This window comes from Erythrolamprus reginae, chromosome 6 (genome assembly GCF_031021105.1).
Source record: "Erythrolamprus reginae isolate rEryReg1 chromosome 6, rEryReg1.hap1, whole genome shotgun sequence".
In the NCBI taxonomy this organism is placed as follows: Eukaryota; Metazoa; Chordata; class Lepidosauria; order Squamata; family Dipsadidae; genus Erythrolamprus; species Erythrolamprus reginae.
Genome location: NC_091955.1, coordinates 96,131,639 through 96,148,025, shown reverse-complemented (window position 1 = coordinate 96,148,025; position 16,387 = coordinate 96,131,639). Strand labels below are relative to the sequence as shown.

General features: G+C 45.2%; 1 protein-coding gene across 3 annotated transcripts in view; it reads right to left on the bottom strand.

The window, feature by feature from the left end:
* Positions 1–14,689, bottom strand: part of COPG2 (COPI coat complex subunit gamma 2) — a 28,719-nt gene extending 14,030 nt beyond the window's left edge. Inside the window, exons 1-12 of one of the 3 annotated variants that reach the window (XM_070754484.1) lie at positions 14,437–14,689; positions 12,049–12,101; positions 10,438–10,518; positions 8,597–8,668; positions 8,220–8,299; positions 7,543–7,618; positions 6,651–6,743; positions 4,901–4,987; positions 3,919–4,076; positions 3,186–3,319; positions 1,761–1,828; positions 514–702 (exon numbers count right to left, since the gene is read on the bottom strand). In XM_070754484.1, the coding sequence (XP_070610585.1) occupies positions 514–702; positions 1,761–1,828; positions 3,186–3,319; positions 3,919–4,076; positions 4,901–4,987; positions 6,651–6,743; positions 7,543–7,618; positions 8,220–8,299; positions 8,597–8,668; positions 10,438–10,518; positions 12,049–12,101; positions 14,437–14,473 (1,128 nt within the window). In that variant the 5' untranslated portion in view covers positions 14,474–14,689. Of the gene's footprint in view, positions 1–513; positions 703–1,760; positions 1,829–3,185; positions 3,320–3,918; positions 4,077–4,900; positions 4,988–6,650; positions 6,744–7,542; positions 7,619–8,219; positions 8,300–8,596; positions 8,669–10,437; positions 10,519–12,048; positions 12,244–14,066; positions 14,274–14,436 lie in introns of those variants that run through there. The other 2 variants (XM_070754485.1, XM_070754483.1) reach the window with 2 other exon arrangements.
* Positions 14,690–16,387: the final 1,698 nt, after the last annotated feature.

Here is a 16,387-nt window from a genome sequence, read left to right as displayed (position 1 = left end):
AAGGATATCTAATCTGGGCTGCAGAACAACAGATGGCCACTAGATGGCACAAAAGAGATACGGAAAGAAACTCTCTGTTGCCCCATTGTGACAGCATAATTTTTTGCAGCGCAGATCTGGAAGCGTAATTTAGTGACACTTTTTCTAAATTCTGCAGACTCCCCCATGTGGCAATTTTGGCAGAGAAGAGCCGCCATCCTAACTCGGGAAGGTCTGCTGTCTTCAGTGCTACTAGTGCGCCCTCCGATGCCGTCGCAGGCATGTGCCACCCGTGGGAGCGAGATTTTGCTTCTGCGCATGGGCAGCAAGCAAAAACGCATGTGAAGATGCCCGCACTAGTGAGATTTTGGCAATTTTTGCCAATATTTTTGCTTCAGCGCATGCGCAGAAGCAAAGAAACTTAATGAAAATCGCCGAAATCTCACTCGCACAAGCGTCTTCACCTGAGATTTTGCTGCGCATGCACAGAAGCGAAATCTCGGGGGTGCGCATGCCGGATTTTAGGAGTCTGACCTTAAACTCATCCGATATCTCAGAGACGAAGGAGGAGATCTGTTTCATGAGCCGATCCACGCTGCTCTCGCTGCCCGTCTTCAGCAGGGTGGTGATGGCCAGGGTGGCGATACTGCGGTTGGAATCGGTGATCAGGTTCTCCAGATCCAAATTGCAGGCCGTCACTGCGGACGGATGTTTCATTGCCACCTGAAAGTGCAACGCAGAAAGGCTTATGGGAAGAAGGCTGCCCACAGGAATCCTGCATCCTGCAACGATTCATATAAAATATAATATAAAATAAAATGCAAAAAAATGCAATGAAATAAATAATAAAGTAATAACATACAATCAAATATAAAATAAAGTAGAATAAAATAGTAAAATAAAATGTAATAAAATAAAGTGCAATAAAATATAAAACAAAATAAATTAAATGCAATATAAAATTAAAAATGCAATAAAATGTAATAATAATAATAAAGTAAAGTAATAGGATAAAATAAAATATAAAATAAAATAGTCGAATAAAATTAAATTAAAAATGCAATGAAATAAATAAAATAAAAAATAATGTCTTAAGATACAATAAAATATACAATAAGAGGGGTGGCATACAAATCTAATAAATAATAATAATAATAATAATAATAATAATAATAATAATAATAAAATAAGGTAAATGCAATATAAAATAAAACTAAAATGCAGTAAAATGTAATAAAATAATAAATGATAAAATAAAATATAAAATAAAATAAAATAGTCAAATAAAATAAAAAATGCAATGAAATAAATAATAAAGTAATAAAATAAAATATAAAATAATGTAATAAGATACAATAAAATATAAAATAAAATATAAAATAAAATAAATAAAAATAAAATGCAGTAAAGTACGACTCATCATCATTTCTCACACTTATGACCTTTGGAGCATCCCCCGCGGTCACATGATCTACATTCGGATGCTCTGCCACAGATTCAAGTTTCCGACAGTCACAGTGCCCTGGATCCCACCATCCTCTTTGGCGATCTTCAAACAAACCAAGTCCGTGGTGCGGAAGCCAGATTCACTTAATAACCCTGTTACCACTTGAACAGCCGCGATTCGCTGAACGAAGATGGCAAGGATACGTCGTTAAATGGGGCAAACTCACTTTAACAAATGTCGTTTCCCTCAAGCAGCCTATCAATCTTGGGGCTCCATTGTGGTCGTAAGTTGGGGACCGCCTGTGACAAGACGCCCCCCACCCCGAAGCCCTCACCTTATTAAGGGTCCGGACCGCCGCGTATCTCAGAACGGGCTTGGGTGAACTGCAGAAGAGCTGTAGCACTGAAAGGAGAAGCAAAAAATGACCCGAAATTTTGGGGCACGACCACGAAAAGATCCTGGAATAGATTTCATAAATGGTTACAGGAAATAAACTCAAACATCAACTGAATTCTCACCAGAGCTCCTCCTGCTAGGAATTTTTTTAAAAGAATACATTATTGTTGTTGTTGTTGTTGTTGTTATTATTATTATTATTATTATTATTATTATTATTATTATTATTATTTCAGTACAACACAGCAAACGAGATCACTATGCTGGATTTCGTATTTCATCCCCAGTCGGGCGCTTCCCAAGCACCTAGGACTGCGTGATGTAGCGGCGAATTATGTTTGTTTATGTTTGTTTATGTTTATTGGATTTGTATGCCGCTCCTCTCCGTAGACTCGTGGTGGCTAACAACAGTAAATCGGCCTTTTGCAATTGACAGATGGAGATTTTGTCAATTCCGATGGTTTTCAAATGTCCGCTGAGACCCTTTGGCACTGCGTGATGTAGGGGCGAATTATGTTTGCCGATCCCAGTAAAGCGGCCTTTGGCAATTGACAGATGGAGATTTTGTCAATTCCAATAATAATACATTATTATTATTATTATTATTATTATTATTATTATTATTATTTATTAGATTTGTATGCCGCCCCTCTCCGTAGACTCGGGGCGGCTCACAACAATAACAAAGACAATGTAAGAACAAATCTAATAATTTAAAAAACACTAAAAACCCTTGTTATAAAACCAATCATACATACAAACATACCATGCATAAATTGTAGAAGCCTAGGGGGAAAGATTATCTTAATTCCCCCCTGCCTGATGGCAGAGGTGGGTTTTGAGGAGCTTACGAAAGGCGAGGAGGGTGGGGGCTATTCTAATCTCTGGGGGGAGTTGGTTCCAGAGGGTCGGGGCCGCCACAGAGAAGGCTCTTCCCCTGGGTCCCGCCAACTGACATTGTTTAGTTGACAGGACCCGGAGAAGGCCCACTCTGTGGGACCTAACTGGTGGCTGGGATTCGTGCGTCAGAAGGCGGTCCCGGAGATATTCTGGTCCGGTGCCATGAAGGGCTTTATAGGTCATAACCAACACTTTGAATTGTGCCCGGAAATTGATCGGCAACCAATGCAGACTGCGGAGTGTTGGTGTAACATGGGCATATTTAGGGAAGCCCATGATTACTCTCGCAGCTGCATTCTGCACGACCTGAAGTTTCCGAACATTCTTCAAAGGTAGCCCCATGTAGAGAGCGTTACAGTAGTCGAGCCTCAAGGTGATGAGGGCATGAGCGACTGTGAGCGGTGAGTCCCGGTCCCGATAGGGCCGCAATACATGACACCCCAGATTCCCATGTGGCACTCACCTGAGACTGCCGGGGCCAGTTCCCGGGCTGTGCAGTTGGGGAGGTGGATGATGGCCGAGGCGGCTTCGTAAATCACCATCTCGTGTTTGTTGCGCAGGCAGCTTTCGATGAAATCGAAGAGCGGGTTGTCGTGCCTGCCAAGGAAAAACACAGGTTGCCCGTTTACAGACCGTGTGACATCCTCACAAATATCCCAGCTGATTGGACAGGGGCGTAGCGGATTGTAGTCTGGATTCCCAGGAAGGCGGGGCAAAGAGGCAGCGGAGCTTGGAATGTCTCCTAGGCAGGAAGAGGGTTATGGCGGCTCCGCCCTAGCAGTTCACAAGGGGTGTCTACGGGTAGTTTGTATAGTTTACTCTCTGCGCTTGCACAAAGCAGGTGTGGCGTCCTTATCCGTACCGGTAGCAACCTGCCGCTGGGTGAGACCAGCACATATTGAGTTGGCTACAACGGAACAGAGTGCCCTGCCCCTTTGACTCGGACAAGGCACACCTGGGGGCTGAGCTGTAAAGGAGGCCCAGTGGGAGGGGCATTTGTTGGAAACAAGCATTGAACCTGGGCATTTGCCGATGGGCATTTGCCGATGGCTGGAGATTACGGTACTCTGTCTTGTGGGAACTGCCTGGTTCTGGCTCCGGTAACAGGTTTGTGCCCCACCCCAGGGTCATCCCACCTGGACTCATTCCAGATACTGTTCCGCCGAACACCCCCTTCCCCCTACAGATCTCCTTACCCCTCCTCGGACTCCTTCAGCAGCCGGCTGGCAATCCGGATCAGCATGCAGTAGGCAAACTGAGACTTCAAGCCAGATCTGGTGAATTTGTTCAGCATTTTGGAAACGGCCAGGCGGTCGTTCTTCCTCAGATGGTAGAGCAAACCGAGGGCATGGTACTGCGGACGGACGGACGGAAGGAAGGAAGGAAGGAAGGAAGGAAGGAAGGCATAAGAAGGTGCTACCTGGGTTGAGGCCTCCTTCCACTTTTATCTGGCTTTGAGCTGACCCTGGTCACTTCAGCAAGGGGAAAAATAAATCCTTCCTTCCTTCTTTCCTTCCGTCCTTCCTTCTCTTTCTCTCTTTGTCTCTCCCCCCTTTTTTTCATTCATTCCTTCCTTCCCTTCTCTCTCTCTTTCTCTCCCTCCCCCTTTCCTTTCCTCTTTCCTTCCTTCATTCTTTTCTTCTTTCTCTCTCTCCCCTTTCCTTCCTTCCTTCCTTCCTTCCTTCCTTTCCTTTCTTTCTCTTTCCTTTCAACTCTCTCTCTTTCTTTCTCTCTCCCCCTTTCCTTTCCCTTCTTCTTTCCTTCATTCCTTCTCTCTCTCCCCTTTCTTTCTTTCTTTCTCTCTCTCTCTCCCTCCTTTCCCTTCCTTCCTTCCTTCCCTCTCTCCCCCTTCCTTCCTTCATTCCTCTGTCTCTCCCCCCCCCCTCTCTCTCTCTCTTTCTTTTTTTCTTTCTTTCTTTCCAGCAGTTCAATTCTGACTGGCTCAAAGAAGGAAAAGAGGTAGGAAGGATTGTTGGGGGTCAAAGTCTGACTCTCTCTCTCTTAAGAGAGGGCTATGAAGGTCTACGTATAAAGGTCTCAATGCTACTGCTATTCTGCAGAGAAGGCATCAGGCGAAGTAAGGTGGACTGACCAGGAGGCTCTCCAAATGGGTTTTCAACTTTCCGGCTGGGTCCAGAAAACTTCCCAGACTCCATCCCTGCTCCGGAGAATCCCTACCTGCACCATGACATTGTCGCTGGAAGCAGCTTCCTGGGCTTCATTGATCCACCTCTTGACCACATCGTAGTTGACCTTCATCAAATGCTAGAAAAAAAGAGGGCCAAGAATCAAAACTCTGGTTGTGGTTCGCTCACGTCCTGCAGAAAATAACCATGGACTCTGAGGACGCAGAGACCTGTGGAGGTGCGGCACAGGGGCGTCCTGTGTTCCTGGCACTTGAGATGGACAGTAGGGCCTTCTGCACTTTCTGGGATGAGTAAATCAGCCCTTCCTGTGAGGAATGACTTTGCATTTCCTGCACCGAGTGACTCATGAGAAGAGGAGGAGCCTCTTCTGGATGCCAGGGTTCGAAGGGCATCTAGACAACATGAATGGTTGGCTAAGAGCAGAGTCACTCAGGTGTACTGCTGGGGGCTACTGGGTCACGCCCTCAGGGTATTTAAGAGTGAGCAGAGTTTCACCTCGGTGCAGAGAACAATAGATTATTCTGACTTTTAGTTTCGTGATCAACCATTTTGCATTTGAAAGAACATTTTTGGCATTAAGAAGAACTCTATGAACTCTAATAATCTCTTCAAGATTATTCCTGTGCAGCTTTGTTTTTGATTAATTGTTGTGAGCCGCTCCGAGTCTACGGAGAGGGGCAGCATACAAATCTAATAAATAATAATAATAATAATAATAATGATAATAATAATAATAATACAGCAGAATTGAGGAGAAGCAGCTAGAGAAATTAGTGAAATACGAAGATCTAAAAGTCGAGCTGCAACGACTCTGACATAAGCCAGTGAAAGGGGTCCCAGTGGTACTTGGCACGCTGGGCGCAGTGCCAAAGGATCTCAGCGGACATTTGAAAACTATCGGAATTGACAAAATCTCCATCTGTCAATTGCAAAAGACCGCTTTACTGGGATCGGCAAACATAATTCGCCGCTACATCACGCAGTCCTAGGTGCTTGGGAAGCGCCCGACTGGTGATGAAATACGAAATCCAGCATAATGATCTCATTTGCTGTGTTGTACTGACATAATAATAATAATAATAATAATAATAATAATAATAATAATAATAATTCTAGCTGTGTAATTATTATTTGTGTTATCTCTTTTTCTGGAACTCTTGCCAACTGAAAGAGTTCCCCCTGCTTATTTCAGCAAAAGACTTTTAGATACTTTTACTTTATTCGAAAAACTTTCCTTGTAAATATATACACTGCTCAAAAAAATAAAGGGAACACTTAAACAATACAATACAACTCCAAGTAAATCAAACTTCTTTGAAATCAAATTTAAAAAACCCTACAAAGACAAGGTTTGGAAAACTTTCTTTGCAGAGAGCAACAATGAAAGAACTTGCAAGTGGGTAAGAGCTGGGAACATTATTAGCATCTGGTATGGGCTGGAAAGAAACTTACTCGGAGCAAGTTAGAGAAATGAAAAACACCCTGCAAAGTCTTAGGGTTTGGAAAACATTCTTCGCAGAGAGAAACAATGAAAGAGCTTGCAAGTTAAGAGCTGGAAAGATCCTTAGCAGCTAGTTAGGGCTGGAAAAAAAAGCTACATTTGAAGTATAGGATGCACCCTAATTATCAGCCTCTTTAAGGGGGAAAATGGTGTATCTTATATTCCCCCAAATATGGTAATTTGGCTTCCTCACAAATTTGCTTGTTGAAAATACATGCTGCTTGCTGATTACTCAAATTCAGATCACAGGTGCCAGAAATCTCTGGCCTCCTTTACTTACCAAGGACGACACCAAGGCAGAACTGGAGACGCTGGGGACTTTGTCGACAATGGCTTGTTTCATGTATCGCTCGATGGCCTGCAGCATTGTTCCCTGGGAAAGCGAGAAGGATGGAGGGGAGACCGATTTTTCAAAGGGCACACTGGCCAGAATTGAAAGAAAAATGGAATTACATTCACTCAAGGCTCTTTAGTGCCTTCACAAGACAAAACCGTTAATTTTTTGGCTGAGGTCATTTGCCGTCTGATTTAAAAGGCAAGCTTCTAGTCCTTCACATTGGTGAAAACCAGGCTCTAAAAAAACCCAGGGAATTCCAAACTTGACAACTTTTGGACTTTAATTCCCAGAATTCCTCAGCCCGCAATTTAATGTTTCTGTTCTGACCCAGCTCCCCAAACATGACAAACCCTCTGAAGAGGGCAGGGGGTTGCCCTTTCCAGTGCGCTATATGGGAGGGTAGCAGGCGCAGGCGCAGTGCGCCCATCAGTGTGAGATTTGGCTTCTGCGCATGCACAGCAAGCAAAATCTCGCGCGAGGATGCCGATTTTCAGCGATTTCTTGCTCCCGCTCATGCGCAGAAGCAAAAAAACCTTCTGGAAATTTGTGAAATCTATGGGTGGAGAGATAGACCCATTGAAAATAATGGGTTGGCTCAACGGCCACCAATTCGCTTAACGGCCAGGGCGATTTGATTAACGGACCATGCGATGGCCTGCTTTACAATCATCGTGACTCCAAGCCGTAGTCGACTGCAGTAATAAGTTGAGGACTACCGGTAAAAGACCACTAACGCTGGTGGTCAGATCTCTGGATACTCCCCCGGCATTCAGCCAAGGTTCAAAACCTGAGCCATGAGCCAAAAGATCCCTCGTTTCCATCCACCCCTACTCACATCCGTGATCCGACACAGGGCTCGAATGGCTGGGCCTCGGTAAACATCTTCCTTCCCCGTCATATCTTTAGTTAGGCTAGAACACAGGAGACAAAGGGTTCTTTCTCAGTGCCGAGCCACAATAATCAGATGCACATCAATTGTCTAACTCAGTGATGGCGAACACTTCCACTTCCCGGAGGCCCTCTGGAGGCCAGAAACGGCCTGTCTCCCAACTTCGGGTGGACCCAGTAGGCTCGCGTTTTGCACTCCCTAGGCTCCAAAGGCTTTCCTGGAGCCAAGGGGGGGGGGAAAGGCCCTCCCCCACCCCCCGGGAGGCTCTCTGGAAACCAAAAACGCCCTCCCAGAACCTCTGTGCAAGCCAAAATTCTGTGCAAGCCACACACATGCACGTTGGAGCTGAGCTACGCCAATGGCTCGTGTGCCACCTGTGCCATAGGTTCACCATAACTATTCTATTCTGTTCTGTTTTATTCTAAATCTTATTCTATTCTGTTCTGTTTTATTCTAAATCTTATTCTATTTAAATCTTATTCTATTCAAAATCTCATTCTATTCAAAATCTCATTCTATTTTAAATCTTATTCTATTCTATTCTATTCCATTCCATTCCCTCTTCCCTTCCCGTTCCAGCTGAAACACCGGTGCTTCTAACCCCAGAATCAAAAACCAGATACCTGCTGGTGACAATGATAACGTCTTCTGAGATATTGGCCATCTCCTTGATGGTAAGGTAGCACATTCTCCTTAAAGTTTGCTGCGGAAAGACCACAATTAAGGTTGAATTTTCCAAGGGCCTCTCGAGCCACTTCCCCTTTTGTCACTGTGGTCTGCAAGGCCTCTGGAAGGGCCTTTGAGCACAAGGGGTCCAACCTTGACCACTTCAAAAGACTTGTGGGCTTCATCTCCCAGAATGGGGAATTCTTGGAGTTGAGATCTTTTTAAGTGGCCATGGTTGGAAACCCTGCGCTTTTCAGAAAGGAGACCCCTAAGGACGCTGCTGGCAGCCCCCAACCCAGGAAAACCAGGAGAAATCGTGGAAGAAATCACTCACGTCGTTGGACTGGAATAATCTTGTCATTGCAAAAAAGGCTTCGGTGGCTTCTGTTGTCCCGAAATGCTCACCCTAAAAAAAAAAGACAAATAAACATCTGTTCTGTCCAGCTCTCTGGTGGAATCCTCCCGAAAATGCACAGATACAAATTCAGACACACACACGTTTGAAAATTCAAAACAATGTTCTTTATACTGAAAATGCAAATAAACCAAGCCCTCTTTTTGTATAGCCAAGAGCACTCGTCTCCAAACAAACTGGTCATTTGTACAAGTCCCTTATCAGTTCTGTGATACTTAGCTTGCAGCTGTGAGGCAATTCACAGTCCTTCTTCTTTCACAAAGTGAAACACACTTGGCTCTCGTTTAGTTTCAAAGCGGGGAAAAATCAGCACACAAAAGGTCAAAGTCAGCAAGGCAGTCACGAAACACAACAATCAGATAATCCTCCACAATGGCCAAACCCACAGGCTGCTCTTTATAGCAGCCTCACTAATGACCACAGCCCCACCCAACCACAGGTGGCCTCATTTTCTTTGATAATAATCTCTCAGTTGTTGCTGCCTATGCATCGCTCTCCGCATGCGTGGCTGTATCATTAACTCTTGTTCTGAATCCAAGGAGGAGAGAGATAATTTATCTCCTTCTGAGCTGTCTGTCCCACTCTCCTCCTCCCTGTCAATCATGTCTTCTTGGTCAGAGGAGCCTTCATCAGCAGATTCCACCGGGGGCAAAACAGGCCTGCAGCATGTGGATGTCTCCCCCACATCCACAGTCCTTGGGGCAGGAGCTGGGCCAGAGCTAACCACAACAAACAGAAGACACTTTCATTCTTTCAACCGCTGGACTCAACCGTCCTTTCTCCTGGTCTCAAAGGAGGGGATCGCCCCCACAGATGGAACCACAAACAGACCCAATTTTACACCAGCTCCTGGGCCTCCGTTTCAGAGGCTTTTTTCAAGCCTGTGATGCCTCCTTATCTTGTCCCATCGTCCCATCAGTTCCCAAAGATTAATTTCATTCACCGAATTCAACCTCTTATCGGTAATCTCAAATGGAATATGTCGCATCCTTCCAGCCTAGGACTGTTACCGCCTGAGCGCTTTCTATCGCTGCTTCTTTTATTTCTCTAAATCCTCCCATCTCGTTCCTTTTTGGACTAATAACCGCCATTTCCTTTGTAATTGTCCATCGTGTGTTTAACATCCTATTAGTGTCCTCTCGCACTTCTTTCCAAAAGTTCTGCATTCCCAAATCATAGGCATAAACACCCCCTTATCTTGACACCCGGGGACACCCAGAACTTTCTCCTCGTCCCCACGGGCCGGCCCAAATGGAGAAGCGGGTCCAAAGAAGGGCTACAAAAATGGTGGAAGGTCTTAAGCATAAAACGTATCAGGAAAGACTTCATGGACTCAATCTGTATAGTCTGGAGGACAGAAGGAAAAGGGGGGACATGATCGAAACATTTAAATATATTAAAAGGTTAAATAAGGTCCAGGAGGGAAGTGTTTTTAATAGGAAAGTGAACACAAGAACAAGGGGACACAATCTGAAGTTAGTTGGGGGAAAGATCAAAAGCAACATGAGAAAATAGTATTTGACTGAAAGAGTAGTAGATGCTTGGAACAAACTTCCAGCAGACATGGTAGATAAATCCACAGTCATTGAATTTAAACATGCCAGGGATAAACATATATCCATCCTAAGATAAAATACAGGAAATAGTATAAGGGCAGAGTAGATGGACCATGAAGTCTTTTTCTGCCCTCAATCTTCTATGTTTCTATGTTTCTAAGCGCAACCTCGTAGCCGTCCTGCCCTGGACCGGCGGCATTTTACCTGGTTCAGCAGGTATAGGATCTTGGTTAGGATGTGCAGACATCTTCGTGGGTTGATGGGCGTCTCGTTGAAAATACGAGCCTGGGGAGGGAAAGAAGAGGAAAAACCCAGGACTTTAGACCAGAGGAAACGCTACCTCAGATGAAGGAACGAAAGCGTGGAGTCGAACTCAAGGAAGACAGCCCCCCCCCCCCCCCAAGCTCTTGCTGATGTTTCTCGTGGGACTCCGAGTCCAATTCTGGATCCCGCTCTTTGAAACAGTCGTGGATACACTGGGGTTCAGAGAAAGGCAGTCTAAAACTGAGTTGGCTTTCTCCGGGTCCCGTCGACTAAACAATGTCGGCTGGCGGGACCCAGGGGAAGAGCCTTCTCTGTGGCGGCCCCAACCCTCTGGAACCAGCTCCCCCCAGAGATTAGGACTGCCCCCACCCTCCTCCCCTTTCGTAAACTTCTTAAAACCCATCTCTGCTGTCAGGCCTTTACAATTTATGCATGTTATGTTTGTTTGTAGGGATGTTTGGTTTTAAAATAAGGGTTTTTTAGTTGTTTTAATATTGGATTTATATGATGTTTTTTATTACTGTAGTTAGCCGCCCCGAGTCTATGGAGAGGGGCGGCATACAAATCCAATAAATAAATAAATAAACAAACAAACAAAGAAAAATAAATAAATAAATAAATAATAAAAATAAAAAATAAATAAAAATAAATAATAAATAAATAATAAATAATAAATAATAAATAAATAATAAATAAATAATAAATAAATAATAAATAAATAAATCCCACCTCTGCCATTAGGCATGGGGGAACTGAGACATCTCTCCTTGCCTATGTAGTTTTATGTATGGTATGTTTGTGTGTATGCTTTTTATATAATGGGTTTTTTAGGCTTTTAATGTAAAATTGTTATTTTAGACTTTGATATTAGATTTGTCATTGTATATTGTTTTATCACTGCTGTGAGCCGCCCCAAGTCTGCGGAGAGTGGCGGCATACAAATCTAATAAATAATAATAATAATAATAATAATAAAACACGGGTGTCAAACTCAAGGCTCGTGGGCCACGTAGGGCCCATGGAGTCACCCCAGAAACAATGTGGCACCTCTGTCAGCAAAAACGGAGATTGGGAGGGTTGATGGACAATTACAAAGACCGTTTTCGCTAGCAGCATGCTCAGGCCACTACACACTTGGGCCCGACACAAGTGAAGTCAAGCTAGCCACGCCCATCCTGGCCACACCCACTTCCTCCCCCAAGGTCAAACACAACCCTGATGTGATACTGAATGACCCCCGGTCTTTCTATAATACGTAATGGTGGACCTATGGCATGCGTATGAACCCATCACCAGGAATTCTAGTCCCGCCTTAGGCATTAAAGCCAGTTAGGTGACCTTGGCCCCATCACCAGGAGCGGGTGAGTTCCTTCAAATACCAGGGAGGGAGCCACCACAAAAAAGGCCCTTCTCGGTCGCACAGGCCGCAAAGGAGATGAGCAATTTCACACAAAACATAAATAGGGGTCTGCTTGCGCACCAACCAGAGACAGGCGGCCACAGAGAGTGAACCAACAACACAAAATGAAGTCAAAGACGACGCCACCGTACCTCCTGGAGAATCGCACTTTTTTCCAAATGTTGGAAAGGGTTCGAGCCGCTACCTGAAGAAGACAAGAATGCATGACGTGAATCCATGAGAGTTCAAACCAGAGGGAAGCTTCCTTAGATACTTTCAGCAATGCCAGGTGAGGCCTTCTCGTCAAAAGGGTTAATTTATGTGCAAAGTGTTCCTTGGATAACAGGCTGTGTGCATAGAAATGTTGATGAAAGTAGTTAGGAATAAATATTCAGCCACACAGAGATATACTAACTCGAGTTAAAGTTTAACTTTAATAAACTTCCAATAAACATCCCGTTGTATAGAGCGCTGGTGAGACCACGTTTGGAATACTGTGTCCAGTTCTGGAGACCTCACCTACAAAAATATATGGACAAAATTGAATGGGTCCAAAGACGGGCTACAAGAATGGTGGAAGGTCTTAAGCATAAAACGTATCAGGAAAGACTTAATGAACTCCATCTGTAGAGTCTGGAGGACAGAAGGGAAAGGGGGGACATGATCGAAACATTTAAATATGTTAAAGGGTTAAATAAGGTTCAGGAGGGAAGTGTATTTAATAGGAAATTGAACACAAGAACAAGGGGACACAATCAGAGGTTAGTTGGGGGAAAGATCAAAAGCAACATGAGAAAATATTATTTGACTGAAAGAGGAGTAGATGCTTGGAACAAACTTCCAGTAGACGTGGTTGGTAAATCCACAGTCACTGAATTTAAACCTGCCTGGGATAAACATAAATCCATCCCAAGATAAAATACAGGAAATAGTATAAGGGCAGACTAGATGGACCAGGAGGTCTTTTTCTGGCGTTAATCTTCTAGGTTTCTATGAATTTACAGGGGGCTGTTACATATGAGCTGGTTGACAAAATCGGAAACGGGGAGGGGATAAGCCGCCAAGGGAAATCATCCAAACCATTAAAAAGCAGAAGTTAAGAATATTTCGGACACGTGATGCGACACTCAGAAAAATACGTGAAAGTTTGCTTAATCCTCCAGGGAAAGATGGAAGGCAAACGAGGTCAGACAAAAGACCACCGTGGCTTCCAAATCTCAGGGTCCGGTTTGGACAAAATGCAGCAGCACATTTTTGGGCAGATATTGACAAAAATAGGATCGCCAAGGTCCGATGACGGATAGGGCAAAAGAAGAAGAATGGCAACATTTCTCAGTTTCATCTGCTTGAAGATGGGTGGACTTCAACTCCCAGAATTCTAAACTAAGTGTCTAAGCTTGGCCCTTGTAAGACCAGGTGCCAGCATTCCCTGGCCAGCCATGAATGAATACTACCGTAGTTGGGTCCAACCTTAGCCAGTTTTAAAGATCTGTGAACTGCAACTCCCAGAGGACCCTGTGGATCGGAGGCAAATGGGGAATTCTGGGAGTTGAAGTCCACCTAACTAAGGGATAGGCAAAGTTGGCTCAGCTATGACTTGTGGACTTCAACTCCCAGAATTCCTGAGCTAGCAATGATTGGCTCAGGAATTCTGGGAGTTGAAGTCCACAAGTCATAGAAGAGCCAGCTTTGCCTACCCCAATAAGTGAACTTCAACTCCCAGAATTCCCAAGCTAGCAATGATTGGCACAGGAATTCTGGGAGTCGAAGTCCACAAGTCAAAGCAGAGCCAGCTTTGCCTAATCCTTATAGGCGGACTTCAGCTCCCATAATTCCCAAGCTAGCAATGATTGGCTCAGGAATTCTGGGAGTCGAAGTCCACAAGTCATAGCAGAGCCAGCTTTGCCTGAGTTATCCTGATGATACCATGATTGAGAACCACCCTGTGTAAGAGGGTTGGACTAGATGACCTCCAAGGTCCTTTACCCAGGATTCAAATCCTGGGCTTTTTTCCTGCCATTTCCTCACCCCATGTCAAAAGTCCTTGAGTGACAGGTCCGTTCAGCCCCCAATGAAGCACCCCCCTAGCCCCACCTCTTATATCCAGAGACACATCTGCTTCCCATCTATTTGGGGAGGGGGCGTCATTGCTGGTTGCTAAGGAACACACCTGAGGAAGGCACAGAGGCAACCCGGGGGGCGCTCAGCCCAGGGGTCCCCAGGAGGCCCTTGACCCAGAGGGCCCAATCCGTTGACCCGCTTTGCATCCCGCCCCCTCCCTGTAAAACAGCTGCGCAGAGCCCAGTCCAGATGTCCAAAGCAGGATTTAGGTCAGGCAACGCGGAAGACAACTAAGCGGACTTCTCTGGCCACGCCCCGCTAACCGCTTCGAACATCAGAAGATGCGTAAGCCACGCCCCCCAATAGGCGGAGTCAACAAGGCTTTCGGGGAACAACTCTGGAGGGAAAAGGCTCCCTCAAATCTGCCTAGCAACCGCTTCCAGTCGGAGTTCAAAAATGGAAGAATAGGAAGCTCCTACCGGACTCCTCATCTTTCTTGTCGAACTTCTTAATCATGGCGACGGAAGCGGCCGGTTTGGCTCCCCGCCGCTCGCTTCGGCGTCCCGGCTCGGCCCGCGGACAGGAAATCCCGCCCCGTCACCGGTCGCCGCACGGCCAACCGTCGGCGGCTCGCGGGGATGACGCTCCAAGCGGCGGGATCGGCCTCCCTGGTAACGTCACGCACGAGTTTTTTTGCTATTTTGCATACGAGACCCGCCCACGTTTTTTTCCTCGCCGTCGAGGAGCGCCGGGGGATTCAGCGAAGTTTCCGGGTGGAGCTAAGTCGCCCCCTGCAGGCGGCCTTTGGTTTGTCAACCTGTGTTTCTCAAGCTTGGCAACGTTGATGTATGGACTTCAATTCCCAGAGTTCTTTAGAAGGCTAAGCGTGTGAAAGCCTGCTGGCTGGGGAATTCTGGGAGTTGAAGTCCACCCGTCTTAAAGAATGCTGGCTGGGGAATTCTGGGAGTTGGAGTCCACCCATGGCTGGCTGAGGAATTCATGTAGTGACTTCAAACAGTCACTAAATGTTGTAAGTCAAGGATTAGTTGTGCCTGAAATTGTTAAAGAGGAAAATAGGATACATACAGTGTCCGCAGTGGAACTATTTAACTTTTCTGTGGGAAAATTCTGTTAGAATCTGCAAGACCCTTTGCTACATTGGAAAAAAGTCCTCCTCCTACAACAAGAGTCGTGGTGACCCAGTGGTTAGAAAGCAGTATTGCAGGCAAACTCTGCCAACTACCAACAGTTCGATCCTGACCGGCTCAAGGTTGACTCCACCTTCCATCTTTACGAGGTCGGTAAAACAAGGACCTAGATTGTTGAGGGCAACATATTGACTTTGTAAAGCACTTAGAGAGCGGGTGCAAAACACTGTGGATTGATATGTTCAAAATGGTGAAATATTTTTTCAATGGTGAAAAAAGTCAGGTTCTACATTTAGGCAAGAAAAACAAAATGCACAGGTACAGTATATGTGGCACCTTGCTGAAAAGTAGCAACTGTGAGAAGGATCTTGGAGTCCTAGTGGACAACCATTTAAATAGGAGCCAGCCGTGTGCAGCAGCTGCAAAAGAAGCCAACACAGTACTAGGCTGCATCAACCGAAGGATTGAATCAAGACCACATGTTAATACCACTTTATAAGGCCTTGTTAAGGCCACACCTGGAATACGGCATTCAGTTTTGGTCGGTGTGATGCAAAAAGGATGTTGAGACTCTAGAAAAAGTGCAGTGAAGAGCAACAAAGAAGTTTAGGGGGCCGGAGGCTAAAACATATGAAGAACGGTTACAGGAACTGGGTGTGTCCAGTTTAATGAAGAGAAGGACCAGGGGAGACAGGAGAGCAGCCTTTCAGTATCTCAGGGGTTTCCACAAAGAAGAGGGAGTCAAGCTATTCTCCAAAGCACCTGAGGGTAGAACAAGAAGCAATGGGTGGAAACTAAACAAGGAGAGAAGCAATTTAGAACTGAAGGAGAAATTTCCTGACAGTCAGAACAGTTAATTGGTGGAACAGCTTGCCACCAGAAGTCGTGAATGCCCCAACACTGGAAGTTTTTAAGCAGATGTTGGATAACCATCTGTCTGAAGTATGTAGGGTGTCCTGCCTAAGCAGGGGGTTGGACTAGAACAGTGATTTTCAACCTTTTTTGAGCCGCGGCACATTTTTTACATTTACAAAATCCGGGGGCACACCACCAACCAAAATGACACAAAATGACACCCTAAGACACTCTCCTCTCTTTTTCCATCCCTGTCTCCTCCCCACCCTTGTGTGTGTGTATACACACTCTTGAACCATTTCCAAAAACAGGTGAGGGCTGGGGGGGGTTTCTCTCTTATTCTTTGGGTGCTTTTTATCATATGCTTTAAATCAAGAGTCACTTCTCTCTCTCTCTTTTGTTTCTCTCTCTTTCCTGTCATTCTCTG